This window comes from Thamnophis elegans, chromosome 5 (genome assembly GCF_009769535.1).
Source record: "Thamnophis elegans isolate rThaEle1 chromosome 5, rThaEle1.pri, whole genome shotgun sequence".
In the NCBI taxonomy this organism is placed as follows: domain Eukaryota; kingdom Metazoa; phylum Chordata; class Lepidosauria; order Squamata; family Colubridae; genus Thamnophis; species Thamnophis elegans.
In genome coordinates this window covers 68247126-68272613 of record NC_045545.1, presented here as the reverse complement: position 1 = coordinate 68272613, position 25488 = coordinate 68247126, and the positions used below count along the sequence as shown (strand labels likewise).

General features: G+C 36.6%; 1 protein-coding gene across 1 annotated transcript in view; it reads right to left on the bottom strand.

Moving 5' to 3' along the window:
* Positions 1-22427, bottom strand: part of ITCH (itchy E3 ubiquitin protein ligase) — a 49049-nt gene extending 26622 nt beyond the window's left edge. Inside the window, 3 exon segments of the mRNA XM_032217295.1 lie at positions 1003-1144; positions 5457-5545; positions 22326-22427. Coding sequence (XP_032073186.1) covers positions 1003-1144; positions 5457-5526 — 212 coding nt within the window. The 5' untranslated portion in view covers positions 5527-5545; positions 22326-22427.
* Between the last annotated feature and the right edge of the window lie 3061 nt (positions 22428-25488).

The following is a 25488-nucleotide window of genomic DNA, read 5'->3' as shown; positions in this document are numbered from 1 at the left end:
AACTATAATGTTTGATACCTACAGATCATGCAACAAACTATTACAATATTGATCATTCCTGGATTTGGCTTTTCTTACAAATTTTTGGCATTTTTTTCTGGCACAATATATAGTAGAATATCCAGAGTCTTAGAAGTATCTCTAGAAGTATTTGTTTTATTGATTTTCAGTATTTTTATCCATTATTTTAATGGATGCTAAACTGATAACTGATATACAGGCTGTTACTGAGAAACAATTCATTAATGTTTCTTCTGACACTTCCTTGTAAAAAAAACCCCTCCCTGCCAGTATCTCTCCCTGAATTTTGGATTAGTATGCACAATAAGTGCCAAGAAGTTAAAGAGGAAGCTACGAATATACTGATTCCATTTACAACAGTTAGTCAATGTTTTTCTACAGTTGTGGTTAGAAATAATAAAGATCAATCAAAAGTAAATGTTAAATGACAATTGAAAATAGCTACCTTAAAATAAAACCTGGATTTCAGGAGTTATAGAAAAGTTAGCAAGCTTCCCATTTAAAGTAACTCATTTCCAATTAAAAGGTATTCTTTTATAAACTCGTAATGTTTGTCATTGTTTTGACAAACACATTAACATTTAGTAAACACTGATATATGTACTTCTTTCCCCCTTATTTTAGACAGTCGTGGCATCAAGTAGCCTGAGAACTCGAGTCATTTATTAGGTTTAAAAGGCTGCCCAAATGGAGACTTTCTCCATTTATTTGGGGACCAATAGTTTTTAGACAGCAAATAGTTATGTTCTTCTTTCAGACTAATGAAAGTAGGAACTTCTAAGATATTTGATAGATTATGTAAACTGGGTAAAATGTCTTTAAATTTATCCAACAAATTTAAATAAACAAAATTCTGTGCCCATGAACATTTATACTCTTTCCTTATAAGCACTGCATTTTTCCATTATCAATATTCATCCCATAATATTATCTGATTGTATTTCCATTTTTCTTAGAATGAAATGATATTTCTCAATTTACACTGTAAGATGCTGTTTCCATTTTGGACTGTTGGTATTGTTGCATTTTTCTGTCTTCTTTGACTGACCATCAACCCAAACTTCCACATATGGGCTGGGTCCGAACCACTTGTTTTTGTTTTCTTTCAACTTTGCAGAAATAACTTGAAAAATAAGAAAGAACAACATAGTCAAAAACAACCTGCATATAGGTATCACTTTGTTTCATATTATTCAGTTCATTTGTGAAAGAATGAAGCATTTATTACAGCTCAAAACTAAACTGAAAGATTGGAAAGATGTCCAATATTTAAAACAGATAGCAACATTATAATACAGATCATAAACACATTATTTAGAATGGAGGCCGGAAAGTATGTTATAGCTCCTTAAGTGTGCATTTCATTTGAATAAGCTAAATATGAGAATGAATATTAATATGTTTATATTCATCCCACCCACATGCATATTCTGACATTAATAGGTTGCTTATTAGTCAAAATTATATTGTGTATAAAACATTTTTTAAATTTTGTATGTAGCTCTTATGAAGTTTCTGAAGCTATTATTTTCATTTAAAAATTGTTCTATGCTTATTTTTAGGTGCTCAGAAACTTAAATGTAACTGTAAACAAATTTAAAGTATGTATATGTATGTATTTGTATCCTGCATTAATTTTACAAATAACTCAAGGCAGTGAACATATTCAACATACCTTCCTCCTCTTACTGTCCCAAAACAACCCTGTGAGGTTAGTTGGATAGAGAGAGCATGAAGCCCAAGTATATAGTGATATCAATAAGCATAGTCATGTGAAAAATATACAGCTTATTAAAATCTTGGAGTTTTTTTAATACATTTCAACATACATATATTTGATCTTCATTTCAATTATATTGATAAAGGGGAAACAATGCAATGAATACCATGTACCATTTACATTTTATAATCCATTGTGTAATTTAAATTAACATAGATGAAAATTCTGCATGGAGGAAAAAGTAAGCACATTGCTATATTTATCGGTAGCTCAGCTCAAGTGAAAAGGACATGGAGATTTCAAACCGCTACCGAGGCCAGTCTGTCCAAGCAAGTTCAGCAGAAGAGCAGAATGTAAGATATTGAAAGAAGTCTTTGAGATTCCCAGAATTGCATCACATGACCTACAGGTAGCTCTTACCACTGCTGATGTCACAATGCATGAATCTACCATTAGAAGGAATCTGTACCAATCAGATCTACATAGAAGATATGCCAGGAGAAACATTTGCTATCCAGAAAAAAAACACCAGGGCAAGACTGAAAGTTGCTCCTGAACACCTAGGCAAAAACCAGGATTTCTAGAAAAATGTGCTTTGGAGAGATTAACCAAAGATTATTTGGTCACAGCACCAGAACATATATTTAATGAAAATCAAGACAGCATTTCAATAGAAGAACCTGATACCAACTATAAAGCATGTTGGTGGAAATATAGTCAGAGCCTGAGAAGCCCACCATCACAAAATTGTATGTATGTATGTATGTATGTATGTATGTATGTATGTAATGTATGTATGTATGTATGTATGTATGTATATATGTATGTATGTATGTATTTATTAAATTTGTTTGCTACCCATCTCACCACAAGATGACAAGGAAGGAAAGGAAAGGGAAAGGGAAAGGTAAGGTAAGGTAAGGTTCTGGAATGAGCAAGTCAAAGTATGGATATAAATCTATGGGGGTGATCTGACACAGGTTGCAAGAAAGCCCTCAAACATTGCGGGGAAAAATTTATATGGAGAAATGGGGGGAAAAAATCTTTGCAGTCAATGTCAGAGACCAGTTGATAGTTATAAGAAACATATACTTGATGTTGTTTCTGCCAAATGGGCCAATGCCAGTATTAGATCTAAATATTATATATTATTATAAGTATATATACAGTATATATATCTGTGTTCTAATTAGCTCTATTAGATCTACTGTATTAGATCTAATTTCATGACTGTATATATAAAAATAATAGTGACAGAATTAGGCTAACATCTAACATTCCCCCTAACCATTTTGTTTTGATATTAACATCACTATACCAGCTCAATTTGATTTAAAAAGTGTCAAGTCTCTCACTTCAATTATAAAAATGCAAGAGAACATTAGTTTTTGTCATCCTTGCCAAATTTAGAACACTCCTGCTAAGTGGTGATTTTTAGGCCAAGCATGAAGAAAATGAGCTTATGCCACAAGATTAATACTTAAGTGTAACATAACTTTCTTTTCATAAATGTTAAACCATTTATTTAAATTTATATAGCTGAACAATCTCGGATTTGTGGCTCAACTGATTAAAACAAGAAGGAACAGTAAACAAAATTAAACAAAAACAGTATGTATACTGTATATAAAAAACATTAAAGGTAGAAAATGTATTTAGCAACAGTACAATTAATGCATCACAACCTATACGGGTAGTTCTCATTTAGCAAGACATTTGGGACTTGCAACTTGGTTCTTAAACAAATAGTTGGTAACTGAAATATGATTTTAGCGTTCACTTCAATTTTCCTTTACTTTATAGTTTGCGAAGATGGTAAAAGCAAGGATTGGTTGCAAAGTTACTTTTTTTATCAGTATCGTCACTGTGAACAGTCAGTAAAGAGGCAATCACTAAACAAGGACCACTTACAAAGTCATCCAGTAGGTTCTACACTACAGCCAGATTCCAAGTATGATGGCAAAACCATGTCTTCAGAGTCCTCGGAAAGCTAGGAAGGGCATGGTAAAATAGCTTCTCACTTCTGCCTGTTATATGTATCGTTTTACCAAAGGTATTCATATTTTTTATCAGCAAGGCCTCTTTACGGGGTATTACAATGTACACAGATGTACTTTCCCTTAGTGCACAATATAGGATATGAGTGGAGAAGGGCACAAAAGAAAGGAAGCTATCATTAGCTGCCTCCATGACTCCATCCCCTTGCATTCAGTCAAGGTTTTCCAGAGGGCTGATTCACTCATAGGCCAGCACAGTTCAATGTTAGCTAATGGCAATGTTAGCTGACAGTGTCGAGTGCCCATTAGCTAATGCAGCTCTGTAGGTCATCATGTAGATCAGGCCAACAAAGTCATACTCCTAAGGATTTTAATGGAAAATGACTTCCATATCCACTATGTTTCTCCTAGATACTTTTATTTTTTTTTTAGTTTGGAATTTCAGTCCCAGTACATATTTTTAATCATTTGAGGAATCCCTGTATTGTGTTAACAATAGTAGTAGCTATGATAACACATGGTATGTCAAATCTTTTTTCATACTTTCTTCCAGCCAAAATCTGCTGATCATATCTGATCAAATCATACCAACACTAACAGCTATATTAGCAACAACATATAAATGATGGTAATTCCAATGGAAGAGGTTTAAAAAAACTGCTGAAGAAAAAAGCATCACCTTCAGATCTTCTAGTTCAGAATATAAAATCTGTCCAATAAAAGAGTATAAACTTTTGCCTTTGGTATTATAACTGATTAAGGAAGACTTTCATTTAGAAGCCCCTAATATATGCAGAAGTCATGAGTACTTAAAAAGGCAAGAAGTATTTCTAAAATGTTCTAAACAGAAAAAACTTCAAAAGAGGATATAGCATATATTCACAATACATCTATGTACTTCTCTAGTACAATGGGTTACTGTACTTCTACTTTGGATTATTGCAAAGTCCAAATGAGAAATGACAAGAGAGCAAGTGACCATAAGCAGAGCCTCCCCCTTTAGGAATGAGTGCACAGGATGAATTTGTATAAAGGCCCCCACACCCACACCCACCCCAAGCCATGACTGCCATCTGCTCTTTAGGACCGGCAAGTCCAGAAGGACACACAATTTCTGCAACAGCTCTATTGAGGAGTACTACCCATTGACAGTTAAAGACAGCAACACTCTAGAACCAGGGGACTCCAAACCCAGAGACACTTTCTCTATATGGGGCTGCCCTTGAAGATCATCCCAAAAAATTCAACTGGTCCAGAATGCAGCAGTTGTCATCTGGTGGGATCTCCATAGCTTCATCTACTGTACGGAATAGGAGATACAAAGCTGAGATAGGGAAAACTGTATCTTTCTTCCTTCCTGAATGCTGTTAAAACATAGCTCTTCCACATGCATTGTGTCATTATGTAAACTGAGCCAAGCTTTTTTTTCTTGAGAGGATAATATCAAGGTATTGGTGACTGTTAAGAGTTTTATCTTGCATTTTTATTATTGTATATTTTGTTTAATTCATGGAAAATAACTATGTGGCTAAAAAGTGAAACTGATTTGATAGCACATAATTAATCAATGTGTTTGTTAGCTGCCTAATGTGTTTTTATATAATAAACATGCAATATATTCAAACACAATAAAAAAGAAACAAAATATTTGGAGATGCTGTCAGAGGACAGTATCTAAATCAAACCACAGGACTGATTAGATAGACAGATAGACTTACCAGTTACCTGAAGCTGTGATTTCATAGTTGGTCCACTGATACACTCTGTTTTTGACCCATTTCCAGCCATATCATAGGAAGGAACATGACCTAAGTAAAAAATTCAATAAAAATACTATTTTAAGAACAAACACTACACTCCTTAACAACATGGTAGGACAGTCAAGTGTATATAAAAACTGGTTAAATCAAGGGAGCACCAGAGACACATACAGTCAATAAGAATATGTGTTGATAAAACACAGAAATGAAGTACCAATATTAATTGAAAGTAATTATAACTATTAACACAATTATTGTCAATAGTTCTGAGTATTTAATAGGGCAAATTGTAAAATGATCTCCTTTTGTCCTATCTCAGACAGATTCTTGCTAGCAAAACAACCAGTAGCAAGGAAAGGAGCAATATGGGCAGTCTAGAAACATGAAAAAGAAATAAATAAAATAAAATAAGGACCAAAAAAAATTGCATTAACATGGAAACATCACTAGATTATTTTTACGACCTCCATGCCACCTAATTCAACATATTGTATTTTACAACAGTCTTATACTTGACCAAAATTTAGATAGCTACTATTTCTCTTAAAATAAGGATGGTGAGGCCCAACTTTACGTAAATGAAAGACTACTACGAAGCTCAATATAAATTATTTTTTGGTTGTTTACGAGCTAAAGAAGATGGCATTTCTTCCATTTTCAAATACACCAACGTCTTATAGTGGTTACACATAGGTTTTGAAAGATATCCCACAGAAATCAATACTGAGCAACGTTTCACAACAGCCAAATAATTAATTGTTCAAACATTTTTTCTAATATATTAATAATATGTACTTGAGCAACTATTTTTCCCACTTCAGTATTTGCCTAGACTGATTGCTTTTGCTTGGCATGCTTATTTTCAAGGCAAAATATTAATCTTCATAGACCATCATAGGTCCTACATTATGTGAAGAAGCTCAATATTGTCATTTTTTTCTTTGTGAAAAGTTTATGTTTTTTTAAACTTGCAAGGCTAGCCCAATATATATTAGCAGATCCCAAAGGAGCTGAGAGAAGAGATCTAAAGTACCACTTCCAACTCCTTATCTTCATGAATGTTCAATTCTTTAGTTAATTTTCCTATCTTTATGTAACACCCGTTCATCTTTTGGAAACGCACAAAGAAAACAATGGAGATATTCTTCTTACTAACTAATATGACTTTCTACTAGGGAGAAGGAATACTCTGGCAAAGTGACCCATTAACATTTGCTTTGTTTTACACAAAAAGGACCCATGAATAATTCATACAAATGAGCTAATAACCGTAGAGGATAGAAAGAAGCCAAAACCTCATGTATCCTTCATTCTCCCTGCAATCAATTCTCAATTCCAACTTTCCCAAAGCTAATATTTCTGATGATGAAAGAATACATAAATCTTTAATTCACTAATTTTGCTTGTAACAGATTTATGGTATGAAAAATGGAGTAAGTATGTACTCTTTCCCAAGAAAACAGAACTGACTTGCATTTGGCTTTTTGGTGTTTGTTTGTTATATATATATATATTTAGTGTCACAAACCCCTGGTAAGCCCCAATTATGGGAGGAAGCTAACTGCTTCCATCATCTGTCAATCGGCTCATCACAAGAGTCCATCACGACAGAAACCCAATATTTTTTTTTTACTGTTGCCTTTGTTATATTTGTGTTTTATTTGTGCTGATAAATAAACCCTTTATCAGCACAAATAAACACACACACACACACACACACACACACACCACACACACACATATATATATATATATATATATATATATATATATATATATATATATATATATATATATATATATATATATCAGTGACGTGCAGTCAGGGGAGGCAGAGCCTCACCACTGTCATCATGAAAAGAAAAGAAAATGGAAAGGAAAAGGTTGCGCTACTTGCTGCCAGAGTCACAGTGGATGACTCTGCTTAGTGCTTAACTGTTTAAAAAAGCCTCTAAAAAAACACCCTCTACAGGAGGAGGCTGAAGAACCACGTGCCTCATCTAATCTGACTTTATGATCACTCAAGCAGAATTAAGCAAGGGTTAAAAGCTGAAAAATTCCTGAGGTAGGTGAGGCAAGTGGTTCTCCTGCCTCCTCCTGTAGAGGGAGTTTTTTTTAGAGGCTTTTTTAAACAGTTAAGCAGAGTCATCCATGACGACTCTGGCAGCAACTAGCCCAGCCTGATCTCAGCTCTTGCTTTTTCTTTTTATATTTTCATGATGCAGCAAGAGCAGAGTTGAAATCCTCTGTGGATTTCAACTCTGGAAAAGGTATGTGTACTTGTGGGCCGGAGGGAGGGGGAGGAATTCAAACTTAATCCTCCTGGTGCAACTGTGTGTGTTTCTTTGTTTGAGATGAGTGAAGAGAGGGAAGGGAGTAGGAGAGGCAGGGAGGGCAGCCTCTGACTTTCGCCCGCCTCCGTATCCGCGGCAGCCTTTTGCCCGCCTGACCTGGCGGGCTGCTGCTTTCTGTTGCCCGCCTCTGTGTCCGCAGTGATGGACAGAGAGGTGGGCAAAAAAAAGCGGCAGCCCGCCAGCTCACCCGCCTGAGCTGGCGGGCTGCTGCTTTCTTTTGCCCGCCTGTCAGAGCTCAGGTGGGCGAAAGAAAGAAAACGCTTTAGTCAGTGGGGTGTCGGGGGAGAGGAGAGAATACTCAGGCATTCTCCTCTCCCCTGACATCCCACTTTCTAAAGCGCTTTCTTTCTTTCGCCCACCTGTCAGAGCTCAGGCGGGCGAAAGAAAGCACTTTAGACAGTGCGATGTCGGGGGAGAGGACTGCCTCACCAGCCATAAACCACACTGCACGTCACACACCACACACACACACATATGGAGGGAGAGGGAGAGGGAGAGGGAGAGGGAGAGGGAGAGAGAGAGAGAGAGAGAGAGAGAGAGAGAGAGAGAGAGAGAGGCAGGCAGGCATAAGCCTGTGAATGACTATCCTTAAAAGTGGAGTCTTCATTGTATTCTTTCCAGTATTAGATAAGAGTTGGCTGGTTATTCTGCCCGCAGTCTCCAGCTGCAACATGGAGATCCTTAAGGCAGTAATATAACAATTGAAGACAATGTGTTTAAGATTGTTTGAATATTTTAAAGCATAATAATAATTAAAAGGTTTGTGCATAAGCCAGTCTTGTGGTCCAGAGGTTATTGGTACACTGGGTCCATACCAAAATTTTGTTTGAAAGCTCTTAGAAAATATGTATATTGATAAAATTTGCAATTGTCAATTACAAAAGGCCACACAGCTTGGACCCACACATACCATATATTACACTGATACATTGCAATATCCTACAATATCCCTTTGGAAGAACTAGCTAAAGGACCGCAGTTCTGATTTTATATTTTTGTGTACATGATAATAATAATATTAGCATCAATTGCAAAAGACTGCTTGGAACAACTTACATCCTGTGGATGATATGTTTAACAATATCAGACTATTCCAAGTTGAAGGAGCTGGGCAAAAAAGCCAAATCCAGTCTAAACATATGGCTATGTGATGAACAATAATAAATTCTTACTTAGGACTTAAATTGTTAAATTTCAACCAGTCTTAAACTATGAATCTAACAGTAAATTACTCACACATAATAAGGATGATGTATTAAATTTATTTGCCACCCAATTCCAAATTATAGTAATTAATATTCTGCTCAGGAATTCTGCTTATCTCAACTAACTTTAAAAAAATAGTAATTCAGTTTCAACATAACATTGGTGTTGACACCACAAATCTGTATACATATCCAGGAATACACATCTCTCTAATCTGCCTTCCTTCTGAAAATGTTTTGTTAAAAACAATAGAACATTATGATTTCTCTTTGCACTGTTAATCACATGAAGCAGTGCCTTTTTGTAAAGCTACATGTTCAATCAGCACTACAAAAACAGGAATAAGTAAACTCATCTAATCATCTAATGAGTTAAGTGAGATTATTTAATCAGGGGGGGGTTACCTTTCTTGTTGGAAGGACTCTGCGGAGAGACTATGCTCTCCTATCCTATATTGCCACCTCCTAATATGACTGCAAGGATATTTGAGAAATTTATTTGTATATATCCTGTCATTATTATTTTTATAAATAACTCAAGGGAGCAAACATAACTAGTTTTCTTCCTTCCTATTTTCCCCACAACAACAATCCTGTGGGTTGGGCTAAAAAAGTGACTGGCCCCAAGTCACCCAGCGGCTTTCATGCCTAAAGCAGGATTAGAACTCGCAGTCTCCTGATTACGATTTGATTACCATTTGTCAAAATATTATTCCGAATTTCTGACCTCAATAAAGAAAAAAGCAGCTACCATTGCTTTTTCTTGATTAAAAGACAAAACAGTATTTTGCATGGATAACAGAATCTGCTTTTAAATGAAAGTTGAGATCTTCATAACAAAAGCGTGTTTTTATGTAAGCTGGACATTACCAGAAAATCCACATTTACAGGTACAACTGCATATTTCTCAAATCTCACAACTACAATTAACTTATTTTAAAATTTTATTTCTTATCTGAGGCACAGAAAATCTGAGTTTTTACTACTCCAGAGTACTGGGAGATGAAAGTCTCATTAAAACTTGAAATTAAAATAAAAAACTTATAATGTTGGTGTGCATGTATACTCAAACACCTATATATAAAAAATATGGGGCTAATTCATAATTGGTCTCAAACTGTATAGATATCTGAGATTTGAACACAGTTCCACAGAAACACAGATTGTCTTACTACAAGGGATCCTTCTGGAGGCTAAGAAGCAAAATTGATCATAGCACAATAAACAGTATAATTTCCATTTCCTTTAATATCTTATATATACCACTATTATACATATTATAACAATGAATGTTTATTTTGTTCACTGAAGACTTCATTCTTTACTACTGTACAACCTAAATTTTGAGCTCTTACAAATCTTAATACATTTTGAACAACAAAGAATGAAAATCATATTGTTTGTAACATTAATTATAGTTCCTAAGTACTAGTGTTAACTGCATAGATTAATAAATAGTATAATGACTATAGTTCATAAAAATATTGTTTATGATTTCTGGGTCATAATCTAAACAACTGATGTGTATTTGGAGGCATAGGAATTTGGAATAATTTTGTAGCTTTGATGGAATTAGTGTAGAATTCTTATATTTTGAATTTATCAGAAATACTTGATCATGATTCCTCTTTCAAAATGAGAACCAATATATAGAGGTTAAGCTATCAGAAGAGGTGTGTGAAGGTCTGTCTTCAGCAATGGAGGCTCACTGGTTGACTTATGCCAGTTATGCTCTCTTAGGCCAACCTGTCTCACAGCATTGTTGTGAGGAATAAGAGGAGGAAGCACTCTCTATGTCAACTTGAGCTCCTATACAAAAGGCAAAATATAAATCTAGTAATACATTTTTTTAAATTGGAAATTGACATTTTAATGGATATTTTCAAGTTTTCCTATCAGGTATGACTACTTTCACTCTTATTTAGATTCCTTGATGTTCTCCTCTGAAATTTTCAGACACTATGCCTAGATCCTGCTAATCTGGGAAAAAGGAATATAGTACTTTAAGTATCCACCCCTAAAGAAAAGAAATAGCTTACTTTCTAATGCAAAAATGGAATGCAATTTTAGAGGAATTCATATGTTACAACTTTCCATGCTTTCCTTCTACAGTAAAGCTTCCAAATATCAATATTTACATTTATTACCGTATTTATCGGCGTATAACACGCAGTTTTAAAACTAAAATTGCAAGCTTAAACCCTGCCTGCGTGTTATACGCCGATACTCCGGGTGGCAGAAGCCCGGGACCCAGTCAAATTCGCTGTGCAAGGTGAAACGGCCGGCAGCAGCCCTGCTCTCCTGCTGCGGCTTCTGTTTCAATAGGGAAGAAAACTTCCTTTCGCTTCCCGGGCTTCTGCCGCCCGGCAGAAGCCCCGGGACCCAGTCAAATTCAGGAAGCGAAAGGAAGTTTTCTTCCCTACTGAAACAGAAGCCGCAGCAGGAGAGCGAGGCCAGCGTCCGTTTCAGTCGCTTCCCTTCTCCGTCTTGATTGCTGGAAGCAGTAACAAACGGCGCGTCCGCTCCGCATCGCCCTGACAACCACCCCAGCCGGCGGCTGCCAGGCCTCGCTGGAGTCAATTGCAAAGCTGCGTTCAGCGCTTTGAGGACCTGAGGCATCTTGGGAAATGTAGTTCCCTATCAGAAAGAATGGAGTAGCTGCGAATTTGTAACAACATAATATAACTTGGTGCTTCGCAGGTTACGAAAATCTCGTTTGATTTGCACACTGTTTTTTAAAAGTTAGATAAAGAAATTATGCTGTGAAAGCGACTAGATAGCCCCCCTCCCCTTCCTGTGTGTGAGAAAGGGAAGGAGAGGAAGGAAGGAGGGAGGGGGGAGGAAAAGAAGAAGGGAGGGGGGGAGAAGATGGAAGGAGAAAAGATGGATGGAAGGAGAAAGAATGGAAGGAGAAGGAGGAAGATGGAAGAAGAAAGGAAGAAAAAGAAGAAGGGAGGGAGAAGGAAGGAGGTAGGAAGAAAAGGGGAAGAGAGGGAAAGAGCAGAAAGACAAAGAGGATGAAGTTGATAGGCAAGAGGAAGGGGGAAGGAAGGGAAAAAAGAGGGAGAGAGTGAAGATGAGGAAGAGGTTTTTGGTTTTCCAAAAAGCAGTGATTCTGATTAAGTTTTTTTGCTCAAAGAGGTGTTTTTTCATTTCATATTTGCCTTTTAAGAGGAGTTAATGTTATAATTCATGTTCTAATGTTATAAATTTTAATCCAACATTAAGTTCCGAGCTTCCAAGTCATTTATTTTTAATGAAAAAAAATTTTACTCAAATTTTTGTGTTAAAATGGGGGGTGCGTGTTATACGCCGGTGCGTGTTATACGCCGATAAATACGGTAATAATCTAGCATTTACCTAGATTTAAAGCTAACTATAACAATTAGTAAAAGAAAACAATAAAAATCTGAAGTTAAATAATATGAAACATAAATACATAGAAATACAAAATCAGCACATACAGATTCATCTTAATTTACAAAATGAAGTATGATTATCTCAGAAAATAAAAACAAGTGCTACTAGAGAATAGCTGGTTAAGGAATAGGGTTCTCTATAGGCAGAAAATTTTATGTATTCTAAGAATTATTTTTATAAAACATATATAAACCTTTATATAAACTTTACAGTAAATGTTTGTGTTTAACATATACAAACAGCATATTTTGGACTTTTGACCTGACATCTGTTTGCATCCTATGTGTTCACAACAACAATGACTACATTGACAACAATGTGATTCTCACAAGATATTTGGCCAGAGGAAAATGTATAACAATTTTCAAAATCCAAACCAAATATTTTACTTAACAAAGTAATCTAATATCTGTAAAGGAGGAAACCAAATTATACATCATAGAATGTTAGAAAAAGATAAACCACTTACGTACCTTGCAAGATCTAGTAACATAACCCCAGGCTGAAAGGACTAGGAGGGAGGGCAAGCAAAAAGCACACATTGCTTCTCCTGTCCCATGACCATGCTGCATGATGGAAGGAAGGAAAGTGAGAAGCAGTAACTCTCCAGCTATCACCCCTTGGGATGAAGCTGCCTATGAAGAGCAGGCACAGCCTTGGGGTATGTGTGTGTCAGGAATTTGGCAGCTGAAACAACTCTACTGTAAGTGTGTCAGCTAAAGAGCCATCCCTCTGGCCTTTCTCCTATGGGAAAGGAAATGAGGGGAATTGGTTCTCCAGTCACCATATCCAAGCATAAAAGTGTGGGATGAAGCCAGTCTTTTTAGTCCTGGGAGAACACCAAATTTTCCTCTTACACTTCTTTATCCTACTTCTCTTGCCCGGGAGAGCAGGATTGATAAAAATGATTCTTCTGCTCACTTTGCTTCAATCCTGCGGAGTTCCCCCCTACTAAAAGAATCATTTCCCACTATGACCCTTCCCTCTGCTTCTCATGCCAAAATAGGATAGGGTCTGGAAAAGTGCACAGCAAATTTCTATGTCACCATATTTTCTTGATGGCTCACATACTGGAAAAAAGCACTTTAAGGCTGTTATGTAGAGAAGCCAGATGCTACCATCTACTAAGTTTATAATAATTCATATTGTGACCTATCTCATTCATTTGTACAGGATGCATCAATGTTTTCATTGCTGACTTGAAACCTACCTTTCAAGGCTTCCAGGTCTGATACCTTACATTGTGAAATGCAGGATTTAAGTTGAATACAAAACTAAAACCAGTCACACCAAGATTATTCTGGAAAGCAGACAAATAAGTACTGACAAACTAGTTTCTTCTACTTCCTGGTGTGTCCTCCTAAACATTTCTGCAACTCTCTTTAATCACCCACTATTCCCTTTATCACCCACTCTGTCTCCTACAGATTCTTCTACTCAGAATACTCATCCATTCCTTGAAGTGCAAGCTGACAGAAAAAAGGAGACAAGTAGCTTCTAATCCTCCCAGACTGCCCAGAGAATACAGGCTTAGTTCTGTTATTAGTCCTATTGCTTAAAGCAGTGGTTCCTAACCTTTTTTGTTTGGCCATGCCCTCCCCCCACCCCTTGACATATAATTCTTATTTTACTCAAAAAGTTAACTATACTAGTGAATCCTAAAAGCCATTAACTTGGTTTAAACAAGGTTCAAATTGCCCCCATTAAAAATTAAATTGTCCGCCCCCCTGTGGGGCCTGGGCCCCATGGTGGGAACCACTGCTCTAAAGGAAGTGGATAAGGTCCTTTTATATGTGAATTCAACTACCTAATTATTAGATCCAGGGCCTTCCTAGGTTATTAAGACTTCCTGGTAAGTGACCAATATTTGCGTCCATTTGAGTCAGCTTCATCAAAGGAGGGGATGGTCACATTATATTCATGCCATCCCTGCTTCTTGAGTTGTGTTCATTACAGATCATTTCCTAGTGCAATTTAAGGTGCTGATTATCAGCTAGAAAGCTGTTCATAGTATAGAGCCTGATTATATGAAGATTCTGAAGAAAACTGTTTCTGGTCATTCTGGGAGATTAAGCAGAAAGGGCATGAGGATTCTTTGGTGCTCTTTGAGCTTGGTTATTTTTTGGCAGACGTTTCATTACCCAAACTAGGTAACACCATCAGTGCTAGAAAGGGCATGGTCAAGATCCTCCAATCAAATAATGTCATCTATCAGAATCTAGGTAATACATTTTCTGTGTTATGATGCAACAGTATGGGAGCCATTTATAGGGCTCCCACACTACAGCTGTTCTGGATATTCTAAGAAACATAGATCTGTTCCCAAGCCTTCGTTAATATGGATGCTGAAACTTTGTTAGTTTTGTTATTGATGATGATCATTTTGGGTATATTTGGTTGTTTTTCCTTGTGTATGTATGTATGTATATATGTGTATATGTGTATGTATGTATGTATGTATGTATGTGTGTGTATATATGTATATATATATATACATATACACATACACATACACATACACATATACACACACACACACACACACACATATATATATATATATATATATATATATGTGTGTGTGTGTGTGTGTGTGTGTGTGTGTGTGTGTGTGTGTGTGTGTGTCTTTATTGTTTAGTTTTTCTCTATTGGAAATTATCACAATTATCTGCAAATATTTGTAATTTTCTCAATGACAAACTGCCCCAGAGTCTTCCAGGAATCAAGTGGTCTCCAAATTTAATAAACACAAAACACAGCAAAGAAATTATAGATTACTAAATGTACACTGAAAACTTTTCAACTAGGTAAAACTTCTATTTTACGCACATACACTTACAATTTTACCAATCTCCTTACCAAGAGTACTTCGAGACAGGAATAGACTATATGGTATCTGTGGTCTCAATCTACCCTTCCTCACTTGGCTTATAACATAATATTTGCAAGGCAAGCTGCCCTATATTTTTATTCATAAGAATTAATAAGAATGCCTCTGAGTACTGTAATCAATTTTAAAACAAAAATATGTTGTATGGCTGTAACTAACGTCTTAACTGGATGCATACCAACTTCTGGATCGGGGATTGGATGTAAGAGGGAACATTCTGAGTAAGCTGAAGGGATTGACAATTTCAGTATTTGTGACAAATTTTATTTCTCATCCCTTCACATTGATTTAATCTTCCTCGTGTTAAATCAACATATTCTGATTGACCAGGCCTACACTTGTAGGTACTATATGAATAGACAATAATACCCATAAGCCTATTGATAAGATGATTATCAGAGACACATTTTGAGAGAACATCCAGAATATGCCTCCATATTAGCATAGTGGTGACAGAAGCTATAGGACTCTCCTTCAAATTATAACACAGCTAAATAATATTATTTAGCACTTCTATTTGTAGTCTTTCAAAGATGCCATACATATTTGCAATTATACTGCAGGTAATTCATATTTTAGTATATTAAGATTTAATTTTCTTAAAAGATTGAAGATTGTAAGAATTTGAACTCCAATAAACAAATATTATTTTCAATTCCTAACACTTGTCTGGAACTACATTTTTATGAAACTCTGGACTCACACCATTAAACAACTAGTTAATCAACAGCTATGTTATACCAAGTTCATGTTTCAGACCAACACACTTAATGTAAAACCTAGACTCAGATAAAAATCTGTCTTTTGCTATACTTTGTCCAAGTCAAATAATGACCTCAGGGGCAAGAGTGAGCTCAGAAAACTCCAGGTCTCCCTGGTAATAAACCAATTTTCTCTGGAAGGGAAAAAAAGGAGGTCCTGGATCCACCAAAAGACAAATCTTTGTGAAATTTCGTAAATAGCCTTCTGAACATTCTTCACAGTGAGGTTGTCCATTCCTCACTTGACCAAATATCTCAAACTGAAGGTGGGAGAACTGGAGAAAGAGTCTGGAACATCTCTTTCTTCCGCTATCTGAAACAGATATCTAATAACTGGTTAGTAATTAATAGTATTTTATGTTTAAAAATATTGTGACAATGCAGATCAGCATTTCTCTAATACGAACTCAAACTTTTGAACTTCAGAGGGCAGAGAGTGTTTCGTAGGGCAGGGACTGGCATGGAAAAGTCATGCTTCCTGGCTTCCTATAACAATATATTTAGCGAAAAGGACTAGGAGCATGCTCACCACATCTGAACTGGTAGGCAGTTCTGCAAATAGCATGGCCCTGTGTCATATAGAGCTTTAAATGACCAGTGACTTGATTGCACCAAGAAACTAGAAGTCACACAACAATGGTGTTGTTACATAAGCAAACCTAAGATTCCCTATTACTCTGTGTGCTGTTGCATTCTAGACTAGTTGAGGTTTCCAGGTGACTCAAGGGCAGTCCCAGATAGAATGCTCAAAGTAATCCAGATGGATTAAGACATAACAGACCCTGAGAAAGGCCTCCTGGATCAGGAAAGGGCACAACTGGTGCATTAGACAAATCTGTTCAAAGACCTCCCTAGCCTCAGCTGCCAACTGCTTTCAAGCAGTAGTTGTGAGTCCAGGAGGACCCAAAATTGTGCACAGTTCAGTTCAGAAAATGCCACCCCGTCCAGAGTCAAAGATGAAGGATCATCTGGTCTTGGGATCTAGAAGCTGATAGCCACTCAATCTTGCTAGCGCTAAGTCAAAGATGCGGGTTCCTGTGCAAACAAGCCACCACATCTTTTGTCTGGCTAAGGGTGGAGCTATACTGTATAATTGGGTATCAGCATATTCACAATACCAAACCCTACACTGTTGGAGTCAATCAGACTCCAACAGTGTTGCTTGCAGAGGATGCTTGGGGTTATCCCTGCCCCCCCCCCCCCCCAAAAAAATCCTGTTACAGTGGAGTGCTAGATTTCTTGCAGCATTTCAGTTAGTCTGGCTTTGATATAATATTGTTCATGTTACTGAAACCTCTACATAATAAAATTATTTACTGAAAAAAATACACAGGTGAACATTCTAAATAGCAATACAAAACACATTTCAATCTTAATCAGAACTTTATGCCCAAAAAGATGTGAAACATATTGCCCAATCTAGAATCTTTAAAGAAATTCAAGTTCACTTGAATTTTATTTTAAACATTAAGAAGAAGAAAAATGACTGTGGTTATTTTCAAAGAAAATAATGGGACAATCACTGGCAGGGCTTCCAAGCAGTATGAATTTATTCAGCTATTATAGAAAGTGAGCATAAGGCTTGGATAGGCAATTTTTTACAGCTAGTTTTTTAATCACCACTGATGACACTTGGCTATTTTGTTTATTAAGTATTGCTTTAAATTTTCTCCATTACAAAAGGGTGTTTTTCTTTATTTCAATTTCACATGTTTGTAATTATCATGCAGTATAGTTTTGGTTAATAATTTCAACAGCTTCGCTATAAAACACCTTCGTTTGGGCTACAGTACCACCAAAGTGTTGGCATCGATCCATTAAAATATCTACCTGTTCACTGCCAAATAAATCTGAACAATGATACTTTAAGTTTCTGGCCTATCACAAAATCATGATTATTTGGTCAATTATAATGTGATCCTGCTGATTTGATATGAATATAAACTTACTGCTGTGCTAAGAAAAAGCAGAAGCACTGGAATAAAAATCTATAAAATTTTATGATTTGTACACTATAATAATGATAATGGCAATCCATTCTAAAGAGGAACGTTTAAAAATCACAGGATTTTTGTCAAATGTGGTAAGAGTATTTAAATTATTAATATTTAGCAACATCACTTTAGCTTTGCTTGCATTAGTGAAAAGTCAAAAGAAACAGATTTAAAAATGTATCTGAAGGCATTCAACACAAAAGTGCATATTGTGACAAGTCAATATATATACCGAAAAACTCAATCAACTTGAAAGGTGTTTATATACCTAAAAAATAGCAAAGTACAAGCTTTAATTTATTAAGCAATAATCATAAGCAATAATCTGCTCTACCTTTTAAGAGGTCATGTTGACCCATATATATAAACTGAAGTCCAACAGACAAAACATTGCTTAACAACCTCCACTCATTTCTAGGAAAAACATCCACCTCTGGAAATGGAAATTCAATCTTGTGATCTTCTATATCTACAAACATGCCATACACTTACCTTTGTGAGATGAGAGGTAAAAAGAAGGCATTTTGCGACATTTAATGCTTGAATCCACAGGATCTAAAATATTCCAATTCCTCCTAAACCAGCTGTTCTCAACCTGTGGGTCGGGACCAGTGGTGGGTTTCAAAAAATTTTGGAACCTACTCTGTGGGTGTGGCCTCCTTTGTGGGAGTGGCTTGCTGGCCATGTGACCTGGTGGGAGTGGCTTGCCGGCCATGTGTTTTCTCTCTCTCTCTCTTTCCTTTCTTCCTTTTGTCTCTCTGTCCCTTTTTTCTTTTTTTCTTTCATCTGTCTCTCTCTCTTTTTCTTTCTTTCTTTCTTTCTTCCTTTCTTTCTCTTTCTCTCTCTCTCTGTGTCAGTCTGTCTGTGTGTGTGTGTGTGTGGGTGTTTGTGTGTTTGTGTGGCAGTGGTGGGTTTCAAAAAATTTTGGAACCTCTTCTGTAGGTGTGGCCTGCTTTCCGGGTCCACTGGTGGAACCTCTTCTAACCGGTTCGGTAGATTTGACGAACCGGTTCTACCGAATAGGTGCGGACTGGTAGGAACCCACCTCTGGTCGGGACCCTTTGGGGGTTGAACGACCCTTTCACAAGGGTTGCCTAAGACCATCGGAAAACAAATATTTTCGATGGTCTTAGGAACCGAGACACCGCTCCTATATGGTTGGGGGTCACCACAACAATTAAAGGGTCACGGCATTGGGAAGGTTGAGAACCACTGTCCTAAACTCTTTTAGAATTGGGAAATAAAAATGTTAATCCTGATCAAGTTAAGGGGGAATTTGTAACAATAAAATAAAAAATCCAAAAACACTATAACTCTTACCATTTAACTTTAAAATCTCTTATCTGCCAGTGCTGATTTGCCAATCAATTTCCACTATATCATTTCTGTTCCAACTGATTCATGTTTTCAAATATATAAATACAAACTTAAAATCTCTTTTAAATGTAAATACTCCTTAAGAAACTAAAATATTCACCATTAATTATATTTCTAAGCTGGCCAAGTTGGAATTCTTTTGATACAGAATTCTTCTGTTCCCACAAGTGTATTGTGCTACAAAATAGGACAGAACAACTTATTGCTACTTACCTGACAAAGAGACTCTCAGCATAGATACAAACAAAACTGCTATGGATAATTCTTATAAATTGCTTTAATGTGACTAATGTTATGCTCCATGGAATGTTGTTCAACTCCTATCTATTCTAGATAGAAGAACAATTATAAGGGATAATCAGAACTGCAGGTTTGAGATCACATGATAGCCATGTTTTTAAAAAAATGTTAACAGTTTTAATGTTAACAGTCTTAATCTTGTACTATTGCTTGAGATTTAACAATTCTTCTATTTTAAAATATGTTTAAATTAGTGAGTGCAAATACTGTTATTTATTTTTCAAATACTTAGCACATTTTCTTAAGTGTTACAAGATAAATGATCCTATTCTTCAACAGATTCAGGCTAACTTTCAGTCCATGATTTCCATATAGCAAGAAGCTCCTTCAATCAGAGTTAGACATTCACTGAGGTAAGCAATAAAACAAATTAAACAAACTGAATTAGAAGGTTTTCATTATCCCATTCCTATGGAAATATATTTATATCTTTTTATTCCAAGTAAGGATGTATGATATGTCAACTGTCAAAGTCCTTTGGACAAAATAAAACAAAATATTCAGCTGCATGAATAAAAATCTCAACAAAATCCTTTAATAGACTTAAATTATCTTTATAATTTTTCTACTATTCACATTACAATATGTGGAAACATACACAATTTTTCACATACAAAAAAGTTTACTTTAATGACAATATTGATGATCTAAGGTTTTCCACATTTCCACATATATAATATTTTAAGTATTTTGCAAATTGCTCTTTCTGCGCAATTCAATGTTTTATATTATCTGAACTAGATCTAAACTAAAAGAAACCCCTATTTTCAGTTATACAGTAAGAGCACCCTCAAAATATAGCAGTTGCACACTTCACTTTCAAAATAATGACTCGATTGCTAATTATTCACTGAATTTAATACTTATCTCATAACTTTTTAAGAGGTGAGGGAAACATTTTAGCTTTGCGCCTAGAAGATTCATCCTTTAGGCAGCAGATATATTTGGAATGGTTAACATCTTAAGTCGAAGTGTCAAAGCAAATTAAACATAAGAGACATGTCAAGGGAATTACAATTCAGCATAGCTCCACTAAACCTTCTCAAATACATAACACTTTAAGGATAGAAAAGAAATTGAATCAAAGTTCACTGCACTGATCAACCTAATAATCGAACTATTTGCTGCCTTCCAATGGGGTGGAGAGGGCAGGTGATGGATTTGCAACACTGTACCATACATTACTTTGGTGGCTTCATCAATTAGAAAAGGCATGCATACCAACAGAGGTGAGAGGCAGTGTTTGCCCATACAGTAACCTATAGACACTGAGTTAACACAATTGCCTAGTTTCACACAATACAATCCATCACCAACTAGCCAGCCACATTTTGGGCTAACCTCCACAACTCATCTAATCAGAAAGTCAAAGAGCAGAGGGAAAACATTCAAGTAGCAACTAATAATATAGAATAGAATAGAATAGAATAGAATAGAATAGAATAGAGTGGAGCAGAAAGGAAGAGAACAGAATTCTTTATTGGCCAAGTGTGATTGGACACACAAGGAATTTGTCTTTGGTGCATATGCTCTCAGTGTACATAAAAGAAAAGATACATTCATCACAAATCATAAGGTACAACACTTAATGATGGTCATAGGTTACAAATAAGCAATCAAATCATACTAGGAAACAATATAAATAGTAAGGATACAAGCAACAAAGTTACAGTCATACAGTCATAAGTAGGAGGAGATGGGAACGATGAGAAGATTAATAGTAATAGTAATGCAGACTTGGAAGCCAAATGAAAATAGATGACAAGGTCAAGAAGAAGAAATGACTCAAGGTTCAGTATCTATATAACCAATCTCGATGTATACATGATGTACAAAGACAATAAAGGCTATACTATTATTATCTGTAGACAATCCATTGGGGCACTCCAGAAGCCCAGAACCTTTTACCAGCCCTTCCTCTGTCCTGCATCCAACACCCATCCCACGATCACCCAGTCGTGTGGAATCAGAGCCTATCATAATAGAGTCTATCAAACTCTATCGCAGGGCTTGTCAGCTTGAAGAATGGACACCCTCGGGTCCTAAAAGTGCGCCAAGAGCTGTCATCTCATCGACTTTGAACTTTATTTCAAATATTCCTCAGGGACAACCCGGGCGCTTCGGTGGGGAAACAATACACCGATTCCCAATGCCGCGGATGTGTCAGAGGAGGGGCGAAGGCTGAGGAAGCAAATCCTCACCCCACTTGGGAGACACAAGTTCACGGACGACCCCGGTAAAACGGGGAGAGGGAGCAGCCACGCTCGGAGACCCTGAAGGGGGCATAAGCAATGAACCCCCTCTTCCTCCCTCATTACTCCTGCCTACCCTGGAAGAACCACCTGCTACCAAGCTCTCCTTCTTCCGCATCCACCGCCCCCCCCCCAAAGACACGGCCTACTTCAGGCTTTCCCCTCGCCTCTCTCCTGACAAATTCCCCAGAAACGTTTGCCCAGGCCGGAAAAATAGCCGTCCCTCACAGCCCAGCCCTTCGCCAGCCCCCTCGAGCAGCGCAACGGATTTCTTACCAGCCCTGAAGGCGACGACACCTAGACTAAGATGGCAGCCAGTCCAAGTCCAAGCTTAAGAGAGCGACTCCCAAAGCCGGGAGCCAAGGACGCATGCTCCAATAGAAAGAGTAGGGCTTGTGTGGGGGTGTGTTGTCGCACGGACGAAGCCGCGTATGACTACAATTCCCAGGAAGCTGCTGGGGAGTGCCGGTGTGCTATCATAGACTCCCGGGTAGAACCGTCTTTGACAAAGGAGTCGACTTAGATTCGCGCGCGCGGACCTCCGGTTTCTCTTCTCTGCTTTCTTGCTGTTTTCGTAGTAGTGGCGTTAGTTCTCGAGAAAATATATTAGGAGAATCATGGCCTTGACAATATATTCCTTTAGTGGTGTTTCTCACTAAATATTTTATAAACATTATACATTATTTAATATAAATATTAAATAAACGACGCTCTAGAGCAGTGGTCTCCAACCTTGGCAACTTTAAGAGCTGTGGACTTCAACTCCCAGAGTTCCTCAGCCAGCTTTGCAAAGTTGGCTGAGGAACTCTGGGAGTTGAAGTCCACAAGTCTTAAAGTTGCCAAGGTTGGAGATCATTGCTCTAGAGCACTGCACACCAAGATAACTAGACACAAGAACATCGCTCTGCTAAACACCATCACTCTGCTAAACAAATAATTCTCTCATCATTGTCAAACTATTCACTGAGGCTGCATTACTATTACTATTAGTCTTCTCATCATTGCTATTACCCATCTCCTCCCACTTATGACTGCAGAACTGTAACTTTGTTGCTTGTATCCTTATGATTTATATTGATATTGATTGTTTCCTGATTGCTTATTTGTACCCTATAACTATCATTGAGTGTTGTACCTTATGATTCGTGACAAATGTACTTGTCTTTTTATGTATACTGAGAGTTTACGCACCAAAGACAAATTCCTTGTGTGTCCAATCACACTTGGCCAATAAAGAATTCTGTTCTGTTCTATTTGTCTAGAATCTCGCAGAGCTTTTGCTATTACAGCTATACTATCATATTAATGTTTGATTCTAGGAAGATATTTTTAACTCCTTCAACTCCCCCCTTATTTGCATAGATGTTGTGCTCCCTATCAATATAATCTTAGTTTATTTAATATTCAGCAGCAGATCAGCTTTTGTATTCTATTTCTTCATGTTCAGCCAGAGGTTCTTTCAAGTCCTCCTTGCTTCTATCTGTAAAAGTGGTACAATTATATACATTCCAAGACATCATACAGATTCTTCAAATTAAACAGCCTGGTGGTCTACTTACACTTTTTAAAGGGCTACTACAATTTGTACAATTCAACTCATTCAAAAACCTTGTGTAATCAATCAATAATAAAGGGGAGGGGGAGCTCTCATGCCTTTTTCATTGTCAACCAGAAATTAGTACTGTGATCACAGGTACACTTGCATCTTATGAATGTATGTGGTATTTTTGATAGTTCTTGTTCTATACATTGTTGAAGTCTGGGTTACAAACTTTTGAGGATTGATTTACTAACATGAGATTAATGCAGTTGTTTGGTAGTTTGAGAATTCTTTGATATTCCCCTTTTTGACACTGGGATGTAAATTGATCTTTTTCAGACTTTTGGCCACTGCTCAAAAACCTCATGTAGCACTTTGAATGTATAATATTGGACGGTTTTAAACAATTATGCTGATATTTAACTAACCCCTGCAACTTTGATGATAGGAATATATTTCTGGTCCTGTTTAATTTCTCTTTCCAGAATGCCTATCTTTAGTTCATCGATTAAACCACTATAACAAACATTGATTTTGTAATCATTTTGTACTGCTGTTTATACACATTCATGAGATCTCTTATTTATATTTTCCTCCTTTGATAGATTTGTTCTTTGTTTTTATTGCGCATATCTTTACATACAGTTTGCATAGTGTTCTTAGATAAACATCTTATCCTTAATTTCCTTGCATTGTTTATTTAGGTATGACTGTATTTTTTATGACCTAGGGGACAACTATTTTTGGTTTGCACTAAATGTATTTAATGAAATGTAAAACCAAGAATGAAATTATGAAATAGGTCAGGATTTTAAATTCTGTTTCAGTTTAGCCTGATTAGCACAATGAAAAAAGTCTGCCTCTGCTTCCAAGAAATTTGCCTCCTTGCAGCAAACAATGTGTTTCAGTTTCAATTTCAGCACAGCCTGATTACCACAAGCAGCTGATTGTCAGTTGAATCGGCCTCCTGAAGATCAGCTGTTTCAGGCTGCAGGGATTGCCATAGCCTATTGCTGCCTCCATGCAGAAATGTTTGGCCTCTGCACGCCCCATTTTCTGCCTGTTCCGGACAGCAGGACTCGAGGGTGGAGGCTGGCAGGTGGGCGGGACTACATTTGGTGTATAAAATACACCCAAATTTTAACCCTCTTTTAGGAGGGAAAAATGTGTCATACTCTGAAAAATACGATACTTCATGCAGCCATTTGTACCATACAAAGTGTAAAAGAACAATTTGTTTTTCAGAATCTCAATGGACTGAAAAGGTATTTAAATTATAAACACAATAAGCCAAAGTTGTTTAGTAAACTTAGGAAAAAAAGCCACTTTTGACCAAATTATTGCCCTGCCTCATCTCACTCACCTCAAGGGTAGAGAATCCCCTTCCCTCCAATTGTTCTTCATAAACATTTCCAGATCACCTTATTCACCTTCTGTACACCTATTCCAATTTGTGTGAATCTGTCTTAAAGTATGGTGCCTAGAAATGGATAGAATACTCAGGGGGATTTAATTCATAATTAAAATAAAAATTATTTCTCATGATTTGATAAATATATTTCAGTCAATGCAACATACAATTGCATGTCTTTTTTACAGCCGTATTACATTGCTGAATCACATTTAGTTTGCAATCAACTATTCTATGAGTGAATCCACAAGTAATACCAAGCCAAATATTCCCCAAACTATACCAATTCATCTGCTTCCTTTTTTTTCTAAAGGAAGTATTTTACACCAGTCTCAGATAAATTTCATTATGCTGCTTTCAGTACATTTCTATACCCTATTGAGATAATTTTGAATTTTACTTCTGTCTTCCAGAGCATTTTGAATTTTATGTCATCTGCAAATTTGGCAACATTTTCAATTTCTCTTAATCTCTTCATCTAAGTAA